At 38.5% G+C, this 16,675-nt stretch overlaps 1 protein-coding gene across 2 annotated transcripts in view; it reads right to left on the minus strand.

The window, feature by feature from the left end:
• ESCO1 (establishment of sister chromatid cohesion N-acetyltransferase 1) overlaps positions 1-16,426 on the minus strand; it is a 33,036-nt gene extending 16,610 nt beyond the window's left edge. For both annotated transcript variants that reach the window (XR_010029216.1, XM_063167336.1), the window contains exons 1-7: positions 16,344-16,426; positions 13,578-13,681; positions 13,221-13,419; positions 11,277-12,645; positions 10,540-10,651; positions 9,311-9,374; positions 7,131-7,245 (exon numbers count right to left, since the gene is read on the minus strand). Coding sequence is in view for 1 of the 2 variants with exons in the window: in XM_063167336.1 (XP_063023406.1) it covers positions 7,131-7,245; positions 9,311-9,374; positions 10,540-10,651; positions 11,277-12,645; positions 13,221-13,417 (1,857 nt within the window). In the remaining variant the exon portion in view is untranslated. The remainder of the gene's footprint in view (positions 1-7,130; positions 7,246-9,310; positions 9,375-10,539; positions 10,652-11,276; positions 12,646-13,220; positions 13,420-13,577; positions 13,682-16,343) is intronic.
• Positions 16,427-16,675: the final 249 nt, after the last annotated feature.

Consider the following 16,675-nt stretch of genomic DNA (forward strand, 5'->3'; position numbering starts at 1 on the left):
AGTTCCCTGGTTTACAATCAGACTTTCTCAGATGTTGCTGGTATCAGTGGCTTTGAGTTTTGCAGGGGGAGATTTTTTCATTTGGATTTATTTTAAGGATTTCACTGATTTTACTATTCTACACATGTTCAGTTAATATAAAAACTCTGTTTCATAAATTATCAGAAAATACACATTGTAGTATATAAAGCAATCTTTTGAACTCTTTCCCCCTAATAAATGTGGACTATAACCTTTAGGGAATATTTTACAGTCTCCGGAACACAAGGAAGAAGATTTTTGTAAAACTGAAGTACTATTTCAAAGCCACAGCACAGGACATAATGTTTCAGGCAAAAATTAAACGCAGGAGGTTTGAAATCCAATACAGACTGCAGCAAGCAACAAAAAAAGACATGCAAAATAAAGTCAAGAATTATGACGAATGCATGTTTGTACTTCAACAAAACATCTACAGGATGACTATTTTAAAGTGATGTCATTGCATAAGCAAAAGTGGAAAGGGCATGTGCATCCAGAGCAAAAAAGTGCTCCCAAATCATAATAGTGCATTAAAGCTTGCCAGACTTTTCTAAGGGGAAGAGATCATCAACAACAACCACCCAAAAAACAAAATGAAACAACGCCGAAAAAACCAAAAAACCAAACCAAACAAAACCCCAAACAAAACCAGAAACAAAAAAAAAAAAAAAAGAAAAACCAAACGCCTACATCCTAGGAGCACCTTCTGTACTATGTATGAGAGTAAATATAACAGGGATTTGAAAGTGGAGGGGTGGAATCTTCTCAGCAAGCACCAGATACTGAAAAATAAAGTGCTGACTTGTCACAACTAAAAAAATTTGGAAGAGGTTTGACTCTCAGAACTTAATGTTTTTCAGAGCAACAATATTCAGGAAAATGTGGGTTTTCAGGCAGAAAAAATATTGTTATTCCATTTACTACTCAGTTTTCCAAACAACAATAAAGAGAAAAAATACTTTTACTTCTTAAGCAAATTCTGTACACGTACAGGGCAATTAAGAATTCCAGTATCTCAGGCAATCCTAAAGTACAGGATATCCACTGCTTTAAGGCTAACTGTAATTGAACATTGAGACAATACTGCCTTAACTCCAGAAGGTTTCTTAATTCTGTGATAGACACAAAGAAAAATCTTACCAATATCTTCTTTGAGAAGATGCATGTCTGCTGATCCTCCATATGTGCAATAAGGAACCCTGCAAGCAAAAAAGGCATTTGGTGCCTCTGTAGGAGATGAAAAGGGGCCTTTTTTTTTCTTCCTTCCTTTTCTGTCTCTTCAGTCACAGACTGGGTCACCTCCTTCTTGATTACCTAGTATTAGTTAGAGGAAAACTGCTTTTTCCTCTTTTCCTCTAGCATTTTCACAGAACAAAGAATAAAGCCTAGCCAGAGAAATAGGCAGGCTGAAAAGGAAATACAAGAAATGCAGGAAGAAACAACACAAAGATTTTGGGGCTCTCTGCAGAAAATTAAAAGGTCAAAGAATGCTATTTCAGTGAAAGACGCATTCAAGGCTGAAACTGATGGATAGACCCCCTTGCTGACCAGGAGGATCAGAAGACATGTCCCAGCTCAGAATAAAATCCAGTCTTCATTTTGAACAAAAAACCCCAACCAACCAAGAAAAGAAAAAATCCCAATCAATTACCAGTGCCCATCTTCCTTACAAGGCTATTTTAACAAAAGGATATAAATCAACTTGAAGCTTTCAAAGCTGTGATACATCTAATTTTCCTTAACATATTTGAAAAATGAAAATGGAGGGTCATTATCCATCATGAAATTATATCTTCACTGGTCGTTGGCTAAAGCAATATGAAAAGCAATACAAAGTAAGAAAATAAATCTGCGCAGTATTTACGATGGACAGGTAATCCATTCTGAACTCATATAAAAGTACTGAGCAGGACTATTACAGAAAGCGTCCTGATGAGCACAGGATTTGGCTTGGATAAGGTTAATTTCCTTCACAGCAACTGCACTGGTGCTGTGCATTAGATCTGTGACCAAAACAGGGCTGATAACACAGGGATGTTTTAGCTACTGCTGCACAGTGCTTACACAGCATCCAAGGCCTCTTCTGTTTCTCACACTGCTGTGCCACTGAGGAGGGGGGGGGGGGGGGGTGCCAAGAAGTTGGGAGGTGACAGAGCCAGGACCAGCTGATCCCACCTGAGCAGAGGGGTATCCCGTGCCATACGGCATCCTGCCGAGCAATAAGAGCTGGGGAAAGAGGGAGGAAGGGGAGGATGTTTGGAATTAATGGCATTTGTCTTCCCAATAGTTACACATGATGAAGAGAAGGCTGAACATCTGCAAGCTGACAAACAGCAGTGAACGAATTCCTTGTTTTGCTTTGCTGGCACGCACAGCTTTTGCTTTACCTGTGAATCTGTTCTCCCCCATCCTACTTGGGGCCGATGAGGGAACAGCTGCACGGCGCTCAGCTGCCTGCCAGGGTTAACCCAGAGCTCAGCGTCAGCAGCCTTGCTGCCCGAATTCCTGTAGCAGCTAAGTTACAGAGCATTCTCACCTCCCTTCAGGACAAAGGACACCAAGCACAACCCACCTGAATTTGCAAGACAAAGCTGGGCTGCTACAGAGGAGAAGAAATGGGAAGAAGTGATAATAAGAGAGGATACCATCCCTGTAAGAAGAGAGCACCATTTGTGTGAAAAGAAAAAAACCTGCTCACAACTACCAAAATCTCTCCCTTTGGCTTACGAAGTAGACACTGTCTTGTCTTCTCTGGGCTTAGAGGACAGAAGAGAGGCAGTACTTAACTAACGAGAACAATTAAAGATTGCCTAAAAGCCATTCTCTGAATCTTCAGAGAAATTGCCTAACCAGACTATGCCAGTTTAGGGAAGAAAATAGTAAGTTTAAATGATTGCTATGTAACTTTCTTCATGAATTATTCTCATAAGAAATTACTCTTACACTTATTCATCTTAAAGAAAAATATTTTTTCGATATATAACCTATTTCAGTCAAGCAGGAAACTATGCTCAAATTCAATCAAAATATTTGTAAGGAAAAATTCAAATATGATATCCAAATGTGTGAACTGGATTAGCATGTATATCACATCCACATGTAGCACCAAATCAAACCTCAGAATCAAAAACACACTCCCATCAAGCAATCCTGATCCATGTACTTGCTGATACTTATAAGGATCAACTACATTCAATCACATTTGCTGGCATTAACTCAAGAGTTCTAGAAAGGCAAAAAAGTCCCCGTAACTCAAAACTATCCTTCTATCACTTCAGTGATTTGTTTTCACTGTTCATCCATTTTAGATGTGCTTTCCTAAAACCGGTAGCTTACTTTCAAACTAGTCAAATGCAAAGGAACAAACCTCAAAATGGAACAAGTATCCCTGGTGCTTCATAGGTAATCATTTAGGAGATTTCTCTGTAGCATTAATGCTTTTATCAATTCTTATTTTTATGGTCAAAGTTTTGTCCTAGGTCTGAGAGGCAAGCAGAATTTTTACAGGACAAAAACAACTGACTTTCCTTGTCTTGCTTGTAGAGCATCTCTCATTTGATGAAAACTGAGAACACGTGCTTTGTGCATTTGTATTTCTTTCCATTTCAGAATTTAAAGGAACAGATGATTTCATATTCAAGTTCTCATATTTGTAAATCACATTCAAGTAATTGCAAAGTCAAGAACAATTTTAGTGCATTACTCTACAAAGCTTCCTACGGTGCTTCATGCAACCTGACAACCTACCAACTGAACACTTAAATGGAGTGTAAGAGGGTGAAGTTCACAAATATTCAGAACAGACTATTCCACCAAACACCAAGTCACGGATTTGGAACACAATGAATTTTTAGCCTCAATCTTAATTTCTTTCCCCTAAGAGTGGGGAAAGAAAGAGAAGGATTTCTTTCTCCTAAAAGAGACCATTTCAGACTCTCTTTAGTCTGAACCTAAGTCTTTGCATATTACTTCAAACACCACTGTTTTCTGGCACTGCTTGCTTTATGAAGTGTCTTGGAGCACTAGATGCTTTTCTGTTCTCAGCTAAGTTCTATGCTCTGAAGAGACTTGCTTTTTAAGACATGTGACAGCAAGCAAATCTGAACAGAAAAAACTCATCATTTCACTTAGATGTTCCTCTACAAAATGAGAACTTTATGTTTGAAAGCTGCCCAGATAACTAGATGATGTGTACTAGGAAAGAGAACGGTGCAAGTGCAGCTACTAAGTATTTCTTCTACAAACAGAATTTGTGTTATTTTACTTCTGTTACTCAAATAGCCTTAAAGCTTGTTAAAGATTATATCACTTAAGAAAAAAAGAAAATTAATCTATTCATTCTAGTAACCATATGGGAGAAGAAGGAAGCTAAGATACATCTTTAAGGATTAAATATAAAAAGCCCAAAGCATATTGTGAAAAACAAAGCCCAGTTTTACCATAACACATCTCTAAATATAGCTCAGGGACCAAAAAGATTAGAATACACAGACAATACTGTAACATTCCAGACTCTGAGCCTCAGATACCACAAAAAACTGAAAAGGACAAGGGTCAAACTTTTATATAAAAGACAAGGAAAATTCAGCAGCAAAACAAAAATTTTGCATTATGTGACTAGACAAATAAAAAATTAGTTTTTCAGCTTTGGTTAAAAAATGAAAAAAGGATTCTGCACATACATTAAGATGGACTGGCTTGACACATCTCTGAAAGAATCAGATCTCATACTGGAGAGCACTAAATTGCATCTTTCAGGTATTTAGTTTTTTTTAAAAGTGTAACAAAGCTCTAATTAAATGTCTCTTGCTAAGAATAAAAGAATGACTTCCCAACTTTGCTCAAGGTAAAGAACAATGAAACTCCTTCTCTTAATACACCGTGCCAGAAACTTGAAACAAAAATGATTTCTAGCTATTAACTATAATTTTTTAGACACTATAAATACTAATTTAAGTGATTTGACCTTGCATAGTGAGACTGCTCACCACATAGGAGAAATTTCAACCTCAGCAGTTTTTAAACCAAATTACTAATTTCTCTGTTCTCACAGGAGCATTGTGGAACTACATAAACACCTTTGAAAATAATTACTACTAATAATAGAAAAATAAGCCCAGCCATTCAGAATCCAAATTTTAAAAGCTCACCATGGTTTTGCAAGCAAAACTATTAATTACAAAAAGTACCATAAATTATATGCATTTAATCTCACATCTTTTGAGTATTTGTAGGAGGAGAGCTGGTAATTTAGAAGTTAATTTAGCCACTTTTCACCTCTAGAAGCTGGCACAAACTATTCTAAACATAACTATGTCTCATCCCCACTGTAACCAAGGTCAAGGACAGTATTTAACAAAGTGGCTTAACTAATATTTGGGTTCTTCTACATGTTTTGACAAAAAAGCAGTTTTTCCCAAGGTAAAAGAGTTACAGACCAATACTCTAGCTAATGTTGTCTTGGTAAACTGAAATATAGGCATTACTAAAATTCCCTTTCCACACAATAAAAAGCTTACTCTGAACTCAATGAAATCAAAGTGAATACAGTATGAAGTGCTGAAATATGTAAGATATTGTGAAGCTGTGACTTACACATTTAGAAATTAAATACCCACTTGCATTTTCCAGAAATACCCATAGAAAACCACAAACCAAGTCTCTCCCATTCTTCCTCATTTTCTTCATTGTTCTACATCAATGAACCTTTCTTTAAAATTTTGCTTGGTAAATAGCTTTTATTGTTGTATACCTGAAGAAAAAATTACTCTCCTAATTCTAGCTGAATATGAGGATACTACCAGCATAATCAGTAACTTGCAAAAAACCTCTTTGTATAATAAACACTGCAAAGAGCTACACAAGCCCTCTTCAGTAGCCAAGCAGGAAGTTCTGTATTTCTTCATGTCAAAGATCCTAGCAAGTTCTATCACTGTATGAGTAAAAATTAAGTTAGTTTCACAGAAATGAAAAGGGATATTCTGACAATTATTTTAATGCAGTTAAGATATTTAATAATTCATTTTAATTCTGTTGGTAAAATAGATTTGAAAAAGGCAGTAATTTAAACACTTCTTAAATGTTAGATACAGTTCAGTTATCCTGTGGCTGGGCATTCACATGCCTAGATTTGTATAACATCAGATAACTGGAGGATATATTTATCACTTTAGATCTTAGAAGCTCTGATTTTAAAATACCTCACTATGGATATAACAGACTGTTCAGAATTAATTTGGTTCTATTTCAGTTAATATTTTCATGTGTATAATCCATGTAATACATGAAAAAAGAACAACTTAGTAACACCTCCAATAATATATGTTAGAGGTGTAATTTCAGAAGAAAACTCCTTCCTTCCTAATGGCCTGGATTCCTCTCCCTCTCTAACTCTTCATTTCTCAAGGATTATGGGCATTATTGAAAACACAAACCAAAACAAAATCAAAAACTCCCAACTGTCTCACAATGAAGTTGTGTGATCCTACATGATGACAAAACAACTGTGTCACTCCCTTCTCATTTCATGTCTTCTTGTTACCTGTATTTTGTAGCCAATAGCCAAAAGGGTAAGAATAAATAACCCAACTGGTACTACTGCTTAAATTGTATGGTAAAAAAAAGTGCATGCACTGGGAAATCTTCAGGTTGGTCTCAGAAGAATTGACACTTAAATGACACAGGAACAAATCTATTGATGCTAATTCTGCACACAATCTGCCAGATGCACCTCCCTCTATAATTCTGAAATTTTAAGAAACTGAGAATTTATACATAAGTAAAGGCATATTCATTCTCCCTTCCCTATTTTCAATGAAAAACCACTCTTTTAAAAATTGCAGAAATTTATTTTAACAAGAAATCTAAAACATTAAGGCTTGCTGACACCATTTTCCCATCAACACTGAATGGCAATCTAGTACAGGTTCTACTTTTACAAGTCATTTACAACAGTGATAAGTAGTATGTATAAGTAATGATTTTTAGACAAGTTGTAAGTAGTATGTATAAGTAATGATTTTTAGACAAGTTCATTAAACCACAGCACGGCAAATTCAGAGGTAATTTCTTCAAGAAGCTCTAACCCTTTCTAAAAGGGTATTACTTACTGTGATCAGCTGCTTATCACCATCTTTTCCTGCCTCTTTTAGCTTCTGAATAGGTTCCTCCGATGATGGCAAGTTAGTGCATTTTGATGCTAATGAAGGATTCGACAATGGAGCCCTTGAAATACAAATATATTTCATGTTAAAAATGGAACTGCTTATACACGTCATGCTAGATACTCAAAACGTTGTGATTAGCACAAACTCTACCAAGATGCAAATCCAAATTAATTAAACAAAATACAGTCCTGGTATATTTTAACGTGCAAATCAAATGGAAAAACAAGGAAAAAAAAAGGATTAATCAAAAACACAGTTTGTAACTAGCCTATTTACAAGGGTTTTTTTGTTTCTGAAAAAAAAAAATTTATTATCAAGTGGGTAGGCTGGCCTCAACATTAACACCAGCATTTAAAAGAGGCACTATCAGAGCATGACTGATGGTGCCTAATGCTATGTATTTCCAAAGTAAGATTTAGGTATCATACATCAGGCTGCTAAAGGAGACCATGTAAATATATTCTCACAAATCGAAGTCAGATGTCAAATCCCTACAATTCAAACTTATCCTCTTCTAACAGGTGGCAGTGAAGGGAGGAAGACCCAAGGAATAAATGCATCGGTATCACTGCAATCTTACTCAGTTTAAACCTCTCCTTGTCACAGCTGAAAGAAACACTGGAAAATAGAATAAACTATCACCAAAACCATTCTATGAACTTGCTCCTATATTCAGGGGGAAAAAAGTGACATTTGTTCCAGGTTTGGATAAAATTTGTAGATTGCCAAAGCAAAGCACACACAAAAATACACATACTTCAACTAGGTATTGACATATTTTTCTGCTTCTGAACAAATTTAATTGTGGCACCTCCTGTAGCACAGGCAGCAGGTTAATCCAGTGAGCTTTTAAAAAAATTAACTCTTGCCAGACATTTTTAAAACAACATTTTGTGCGAAATCATTACAAAGGGGTAATTTTTTTATTCCACTCCTGTGCCCTAAAATTTGCCTTATGTAGCTACGTCAAAGTTTGTCTTTTCCTACAAAGCCCTAAAGAGAGCTACAAGGTAGATATGCACACAGGTAACAGATTACTCTATTTTATGGTGGGATTACCACAGGAAGAACGATGGCTTAAGTGTTGGATATCATACAGAAAGCAGGGCAAGAAAGGTCTCAGAATTAAAATATATATCCAGATAATAGTAAAGCAATACAAGCTCGTTCAGGTCATAATGGTAATAAATGTAAGTATATACCATAAACCTGTTTGGCAGTTGAGAATAAAAGTAAAAAAAAAAAATCAAAGTTATTGCAGTGCTTATCAATACATTTTAAACCACTCATTTAACTAGTTTGCATCTACCTTGTCAACTATCTTCTGTCAAGTTCCACAGAAGCAGAGTTTTCCAACATGTACAAAAGCTGGTTAGTCAGAATTGTTAATCTGGCCTCAGAGAGGTGTACTGAAAATTACCTGAAACATTTCTTCTTGTCCCCATTATGAATATAGAAAACAGTAATAACACACTGGCCACTGCTGCTGCTCAACGTATCAAGTACAAAGAAATTTTTGTCTTAAGCTTGTAATTGGCTAAAACCAGAGCCTGTGTCAGAACTGCTCAAAAATGGTAGCAGTCAATGTGATTAAAGCTAAAATACAAACTTGAATTGTAAGACAAATTCAGCACTAAGAACTTTTTCTTTTTAAAATGGCTGCTGACACCTTCCTTTCACAGCAATCACAAAATTCTGAATTAAACCCCCGCCTCCTCACCTAAAAAAACTCACACGTACAACACTCCCATAGTACAAGGAAAAGAAAAACTCCTCCAGATGTAAGTGAAATAATTCAGTACATGAAAATCACGTGGCAAATCCTTCCCCAAGTCCCTGGCTCTCATCTGATTTGAGGAAGAGACCAGTATAAACGTTTTTCCAACTCTGTTAAATAATACTTTTTGAAATAAATGTGCAGCTACAAATATCTTGATTATTTTCTTAGCAAACTAAAAACATGCCTAAACAATGGGATAAAATGAAAGTCTGTTTTTACAAAGGACAAGTCACTTATTTGAAACTGAAAACTGAGGCTAAGAGAAAACTGCTTTATAATGAATTCTCTCCTAACTCTATCCATACAAGGTTACTGTAATTTCATAATGTATTAAATACCATACCTGTTCTCAGATTCAGAAGTTTGACCTGTTACTGAAGTTTGCATCAACTGTGTGGGAGCCAAATCTGCAATTAATCAAAGATTATAACTTTATAATGAAGTTTTTAGTTGCAAAAGAAATTTGAGTTACACAAACAGCGATTTTCAAAAAACATATTCAAAACAATTTTGCAATCTGTTCACGGCCAATAAAAAATATTCAAGTTTGAGGCAGTATTCATATGTTTCTCCAAGTATATTTAGAAAAAAGGCATTTTTCTCCTTCTTCTCAACATTTTGACAGCAGTTCTGCAGGACAGTTTGCCAGAAGCTAAACAAAGCCAGCAGTAAACTACACAGGAGTTTAAATATGTTTACGCTGACACACATATAAATAGCTGTCTACATTTTATTAGAATCATAAATGTACAGTATCCCCCCATCTGAGGCATATTCTAGCACACTTAAGGAAAAGAAACAATCAAAAACAACAAAAGAAAGAAATTTTTTTTAAAATTCTGTAACAGAAATTAAGAGTAGTCACTCTTCAAAAGTATCCTACAATGACAGGCAAAAAACTCCAACTATTTGGTAAAGCTAAATAATAAAACAGTGCACAGTGCAGGGTCAGATTTAAAAAATACATGAAAATCCCAGAACAAACCCCTCACCACTAAGAATAGAAAAAAAATTAATGAAGAGACAACTTAGTGATTTATTGACAATATTTCTTAGTCAAATGTACTTCAGTCAAAATATTCACATCACACTCATCATAAACTTTTACAAACTGCATTCACATGCTGATAAATGAAGAAATAATAAAAACAGGAGAGTGATTACCCAATCAATAATGTGGTTAAGATCAAGTAGAAAAATTTAGAAGAAACAAATGTAGATACTTATTCAAAGGAAACAGAGCAGAGAATTAACAAAAACCAAGCCAAGAGAAGAAGCCAACAGAAATATGCAAGTTTTACTGCTTTATTACATGGAAAAGGAAAGAATTTGGTTGGGTTTCTCCTCTTTCCTACTCCACAGCCCAGAGAAGAAAGTGCATTTCAGTGCTGCTCAAGTGGCCCTGGGTGTGACACAAAGGAACACAAAACCCCCTGGTCAAAAGTTGCAGCTCCAGAAGTTTAGTTCTGCACCAGCTAAGCCTTACTCTGCGAACCATTCTTCTTAATGGGAGACTTATCCTTCCTACAGAACTGATCAAACCAAGTGGAGAAATCTGCAGTAGACAGTTACCTTGAGGTTCACTTTCTCTGGGTTCTTTTTTCAATTGTTTTGGTGGTCTAGGAGCTGTAACACACTTTACAGGAGAACTTTCCGGACTCGATTCCAAATGTAATCGAAAGTTCTAAGCAAAAGAGAAAACATTAAATTAAAAAATGTCCAAATTATTCAATGCCTTTAACCATAAAACCTCTAATTGAGCAAAGTATTAAAAAGCATCAGTTTTATGTTAATTTAAGCAGACAAAATGCAACTTATTAGCTAGTCTATACTGAAGTTTGTGATATTAATTTAGAAAAAAATCTTTTTCATTTTATATATAAGCTTGTAAAATATTTTCTATAGAACAGTTATCCTTAAAATCCTAAATTTTAGTAGAAACACATTCAGATAAGGAAATGAGAGGAAAACAAGTTCATTTACTCCCAAGGTGTAATACAGCTTTGCAAAACAAAACTGCTAGAGAAGCTGAAGCGTCCATATGAATCCATACAACCTTTGGCTCCAGCACAACATTTTATTGATCATCATTTAGTTAACAACAGATTCTAGGAGGGTGGAATCAATTAATTTTTCAGCTTACTATCACCCGTCTATAACAACACAGCAGTAAATCTCTAATACATTAGAAAATTTTAAGTTACTGTAAAAGAAAGCCATTGTTCAAACGATTCTGAGCATGGGATTCTCAGAAAACAGAATAGATTTAGAACACCCTCCCACTATACACCATAATTAAAATAACTTACCTCATCTGGTCTTGGCTCACATAAATGTTTTGTCAAGTTAGGCAACAGACCATTTTCTGCACCTTTCCTTGTGGGCTGCTTTGTTTCTAATGTTACTTCTTTAGCTTCAGCTCTTTCAGATGAAGGATGTGATTTCTCCTGTGCACAAGTTGTACTTTCATTCTCAAAGAGTCCTGTTGACAGCTTGCCTTGTGCCTTTGAAAGCTCTGCTTCTGCAGCCATTTGACTTGCCTCTGAAACTTCAGGGAAATCTTTTAAAAAAGGAAGCCTGGGGACATTTGGAAAATTTGAATTACTTTGCTTCACATTACTAGCTTTCAGCAATTTAATTTTGGTCCATTTAGAGTTTTTGTTTGAGGAGTTATTTCTGCCATTCAGAGTGCATTTGACAGGCATGGCTTTTTTGCTAGGGAAAAACCGTTTGCACTGACTACTTTGACTGGGTTCTTTCTGAGTAAGCATTTCACTTTGCTGCAACTGTGTGTCATCGTGCTTTTCTTCTGCTTTGCTATCCTCTGCATTAGGGGAGTCTTTCCTCACTTCTACTGTATCTGACTCAATCTCACCTGCAATTTCTTCACAAAGTTCAAGGATGCTCACCCTTTTGGATTTTGCATCATTCTCTGGTTGATCAGCCACATTTGTGTCACTTACAGATGGCTCTGAAGTATTTTTTGGTTTTGTACTGGGTTTTATGTTCTGATGTGTCTGTTGCTTTTCCTTAGATGCTGTAGAATTTGGCTTAAGAGAATCAGTTTCCACTTTCTTTGTGTTGCTAGAATTGGGAGACACAGAGCCCGTTTGGTCTTTCTTGACTTCCTCAAGACTCTCAGCAGGACATGACGAGGATCCTTGAACATTTTGTTGAAGGCTACTGGAATTATCCTTTTTATTGTCTGCTTTACATTTTTTCGCTTTCAGAGAGCTGGTCACTCCTACACGTACCTCTTTACCCTTGTTTGTATTGTTTGGCTTTATCTTTGCGTTTTTCTGTTCCGTTTTCCCTCCAGCAGATTTCAGTGGTTTTGCTGCAACGCTGGGAGTGTGTTTTTTTGCCTGGCTACTGTGCTTAACTACTGGAACCTTTTCTTCTTTGACTTCTCTGCTGCGCAGGGATCTTGCTGGAACACGCACATGTGTTAACTGCTGCAGTCTCTGTGATCTCCTCATTACTGGCTCGTTTGGTGCAATTAAGCATTTTGACTTAGGAATTTCTTGCACAGATTTCTTCTGGCATACCTCCTTATTTTTTGCAGATTTAGGTTGGTGCTGTTGCACTGTTTTGCTAGGTATTGTTTTATTATTTGAGTTGAGTGCTGATGATCTTGTAGTCATGCATGTTGCTACTTCAGGTTCATTGGTGTTATTTCTGAAAGAGTCAAATAATATTTTTTTCAGCATCCAGAAAGTACAATCTGTTGTAAGATTCTTTTCATTCCTCCTCTGCCTCTTTCTTTTCTTTTTAAAAACACTAGATCTTATACTTTCAGTATTTTTGGAATAATTTGCTCAAGAATTATCCCAAAAAGGCGTTCACTTCCACCTAGTTACGCTTAAGTGTTGTATTTAATGTTTTTTATGCATGGCAAAACTGAACTATGAACCCCAGCTAAATGCTTTTTAACATTTCTACCAGTTTTTAATCACTGACACTTGTGACTTGCAAATGAAGTATGAGTTACATATATAGATAGATAATATTAGATTTATTTTTGCTTCAAAAACTTTTTTGAAGGAGGTCTTTCTGGATTTCAAGGCACTTAGATGGTTCCAGGGAAAAATCGTGTAGCAGTCAGCATACATACTGATTTAAATCTGATCTCCCTTCTAGCACTATTTAACTATTTACTGAATCTTTAACTCAGATTCCCTCTGCTTAGATTGTTTCTGCACTAATGTAGTCTATCAAGATAATGCAGAATTATGTAATTTTTTGTCACTGACCTGTTTGGTTTGACAGAGGTTTTGAGCACAGCTTTCTCCTGCGCTGCACACTGACTGGGCTTTGATTTATTTGAGCCATGTTTTGTATCCGACACTTCTTTTTCCTTCTTTGACAAAGAGGGTTTGCTGTTCTTGTCCAGCTTTGGACGTTTAGCAGAAGGTTCTACTAACGTAGACTTCCTTTTCTGAGCTGCCATTTCTGCAAAAAAACAAGCAACTCAGCATTGAGACTCTTTGCCAAATATCATATATTTTCATTTTTTATATATTCACTTTCCTTTTACAGCCACATCATGCTGTGATCAGAAAGTAAATCATTAAAGCAATCTCAAATCAAATGACACTCATTTTACTTACAGGTTTTTACAAGAGGCAATCGATGTTTAGGCCAAAGTAACTTATCAAGGTGTGACAAGAGCATTCCTTATGCATATGCTTGCAAACAGGATGTTTCATGCCACCTATGAAGAACAGAAAATGTTCATGCAGTAAACACTTCTCAACTTCCTATTCAAGACTGCATTTCCACCCTCTTCCATCCCCTCAAACAATGCTTAGCTTTAGAGTTTCATTGATAAGGAGCTAAAAAAAAACCCAAACCAAGAACCAACAAAAAACAACAGACAAATTTTATTTTTTATTACCATAGCCAACAATTTTTGGCACTTTGCTCTCTTAAGTGCTGTCCTTTTACCTTTTGAAACGTGGCAAATAACAGTACAATTCAAAAGGAAGTTTCTCAGTCTTTCACCTTTCTCCAGAAAATAGTGTGCTGCTCTCTTTCAGAGCTGGCAAAAAACATGGGACTGCTGTCAATCCTGTGCTTCACAGCAACAGGGAATAAATCCATTAGACTCGGTTACCAAGTTTTGTGGCTGCTACAACAGAACTTCACAGACTCCAGCAACCACCTACAACTGTTCCTTCTAATATGACTTAAGCTACAAATCAGAGATGGAAAGGCTGGAAAATAGCATTGTTAGAGACATTTGCCTTGGGCAGTTAAAGACAATGTTTTCATGGGAACTGAAATGATGTTAACGATGCAGAAGTTACTCTGCGCAAGTCTGAGAGCTAACAGAGATTCTTGACAAAAATATCTTCACAGATTTGGCTGATCATTCCTTCCATATACATTTCTGACTTGTGAAACTTTTCAGTTCCCTTATTTAAAGACACCGTTATTGTATTATTATATAAGTAATAATTGTTCAATAAAGTTTTACTAAAAACTTCATAAAATAAAGTTTACTGGAAGATTCAGGGGTCAGAACTTCCACATCACCTTTTTCAATCACAAATTACCTATTAATTTTTGTCACTGACAGACTTAAGGATTATATAGAGATTTCTATAAAACTACATTGCTTTTCAAACCTTAACTGATGCTAAATATGACACATTTTTAAGGTCAAACATGAACAATTCACCAGTTTTGTAACACAGACCAGACACTTTCACTTCATTATAACTAAAGTACAACTTCAGTATTGACAAATGTATGTCTTTCCCCAACAACTTTAAAGATATTTATGTTAAGCTCCTTTTAATAACTCATCATTATCCAAAAGGAAAAAGCAAACAACTGCATTTTTTCTTTTCTTTAGACTTTATATTGTCCTTAACCTCATTTTCATTTATCCACTTATGAAAGCATTTCTAACCATGAAAAACTGCTAATTTTGTCAAAAAGCTGGTGAAAAACTCAGATTCCAGATACCAGTGCTGTCTTCTCTTTCCTTTAAAGAAGATACATGACTAACAACCCATCTTTGAGGTATAATTTTTTTAATTCTACCCAAGAAAGCAATCTCTAACAGCACTTTTTGTGGTGCTACTTTCATGTCTCTCCCTAAGGAGTAGGTGGTAGAATTGCATGCCTACATTCTAATAGCTCATGACATCTCCCAAGTCTATGGGTTTCCACCAGTCAAAGGAAACCCATCAGAGATGCAGAATGGTCACTCGTCCTGAAAACAGCAGCCCCAGCGGTTGAATAGGTCCTTGGTCTCTTGGAGAACAACACCGACCCTCAGAATCTGAGAATATCATGACACTGCATACACCTGGACCTTCTTTGGATTTTTCCAGACATGACATGGCACACTCACGAAAGACTCAGAAGTACAAAACAGAAAGTACAGAACTTCCCTCGCTGGTACTCCTTCTCAGGCGACTAAAAAATACACTCTCCTCCCACGGAGCTCTTGAACGTTAATTTCTTTCCTGCTAATACTTTGTACAACAGAGCAAAGTCTTTTCCAGACATTCCAGAACTGGCAGTCTCTGCCCTGGAGAAGTCACCCTCGAGTAAAAGCCGGATTATGGAAAGCAGGGAAGACACAGAAGTGCAGGAACAAACTAGAACGCGAGCAAAGAAAGGACTGGTGCAAGAAGTACGGGGGGGGGGAAGAACCCGAAAACAAACCCAAAAAATCCAAACCAACAAACGAACAAATCAGAGAAACGCGAGCCGCACAGCTTGCAGTCTTTAGAGCAGGGGCTGAGGCAGGTTGCCCACCAGCTGGACAGGGCGCGGGGCTCTCGAACCTGAGCGGTCCCGGCTGAGGGCCAGGGCAGCGCCTGGCAGCCCCTTCGGCACAACTCAGGACGAAGGGAAGGGAAGGGAAGGGAAGGGAAGGGAAGGGAAGGGAAGGGAAGGGAAGGGAAGGGAAGGGAAGGGAAGGGAAGGGAAGGGAAGGGAAGGGAAGGCCTCCAAGCGTGGCCCGGTGTCAGCCGCCCCAGCGCCCCGCGGTGACAGCCCTCCCGGGGCAGGGCCTGGCGGCGGGACCCCACTCCCGGCCGGGAGCTCCCGCGGCCCGGCCAGGGCCGCCGGGGGCAGGGCGGGGGTGCCGGGATAAGGCCGGGCGCCCGCCACGGCTCACCGCTCCCGAGCGGGCACGGCCAGCCCGCTCCCCCCGCGACAGCGGCGGGCAGGCCCGAGGAGGAGCCGCCGCCGGGCTCTCGGCCCCGGGCGGGGGCGCGGGGAGCAGCGGGCACGGGGCAGCCGGGGGTGACGGGACCCGGCGGGACACGGGTGGGGTGAAGGTGGGGGGAGTGTGGAGGAGAGCAACTTCCTCAGCGCCCCCTCTCCCACCCCACGGTCTGCCAGCGGCCGCTTACCTCGCGAGGGTGTCAGCGACGTGCCGGCGCTGGCGGAGGCGGCGAGCCCGAGCCTCGAACCCGCCCACAGCCGGGCACCGCCGCGGCGCCGCCCCGTCCCGCCCGCCCCGGCGCGCCGCGCCCCGCCCGCCGCCGGCCCAGCCTCCCCCAGCGGGGATGGAGCATCTTCCGGCGGGAGTCGGAACGGGCAGGGCGGGAAGCGGCGGGGTTCGCGCATGCGCAGCCGCCTGTGAGCGGGCTGCCTTGTGGGACCAGTAAGGAATGCAGAGACGGGACTAATTAAAACACGCATCTAAGGACTGGAGGGGCTTTACAAGAGCGCCTATTAACAG

Source organism: Melospiza melodia, chromosome 1, assembly GCF_035770615.1.
Source record: "Melospiza melodia melodia isolate bMelMel2 chromosome 1, bMelMel2.pri, whole genome shotgun sequence".
Lineage (NCBI taxonomy): Eukaryota > Metazoa > Chordata > Aves > Passeriformes > Passerellidae > Melospiza > Melospiza melodia.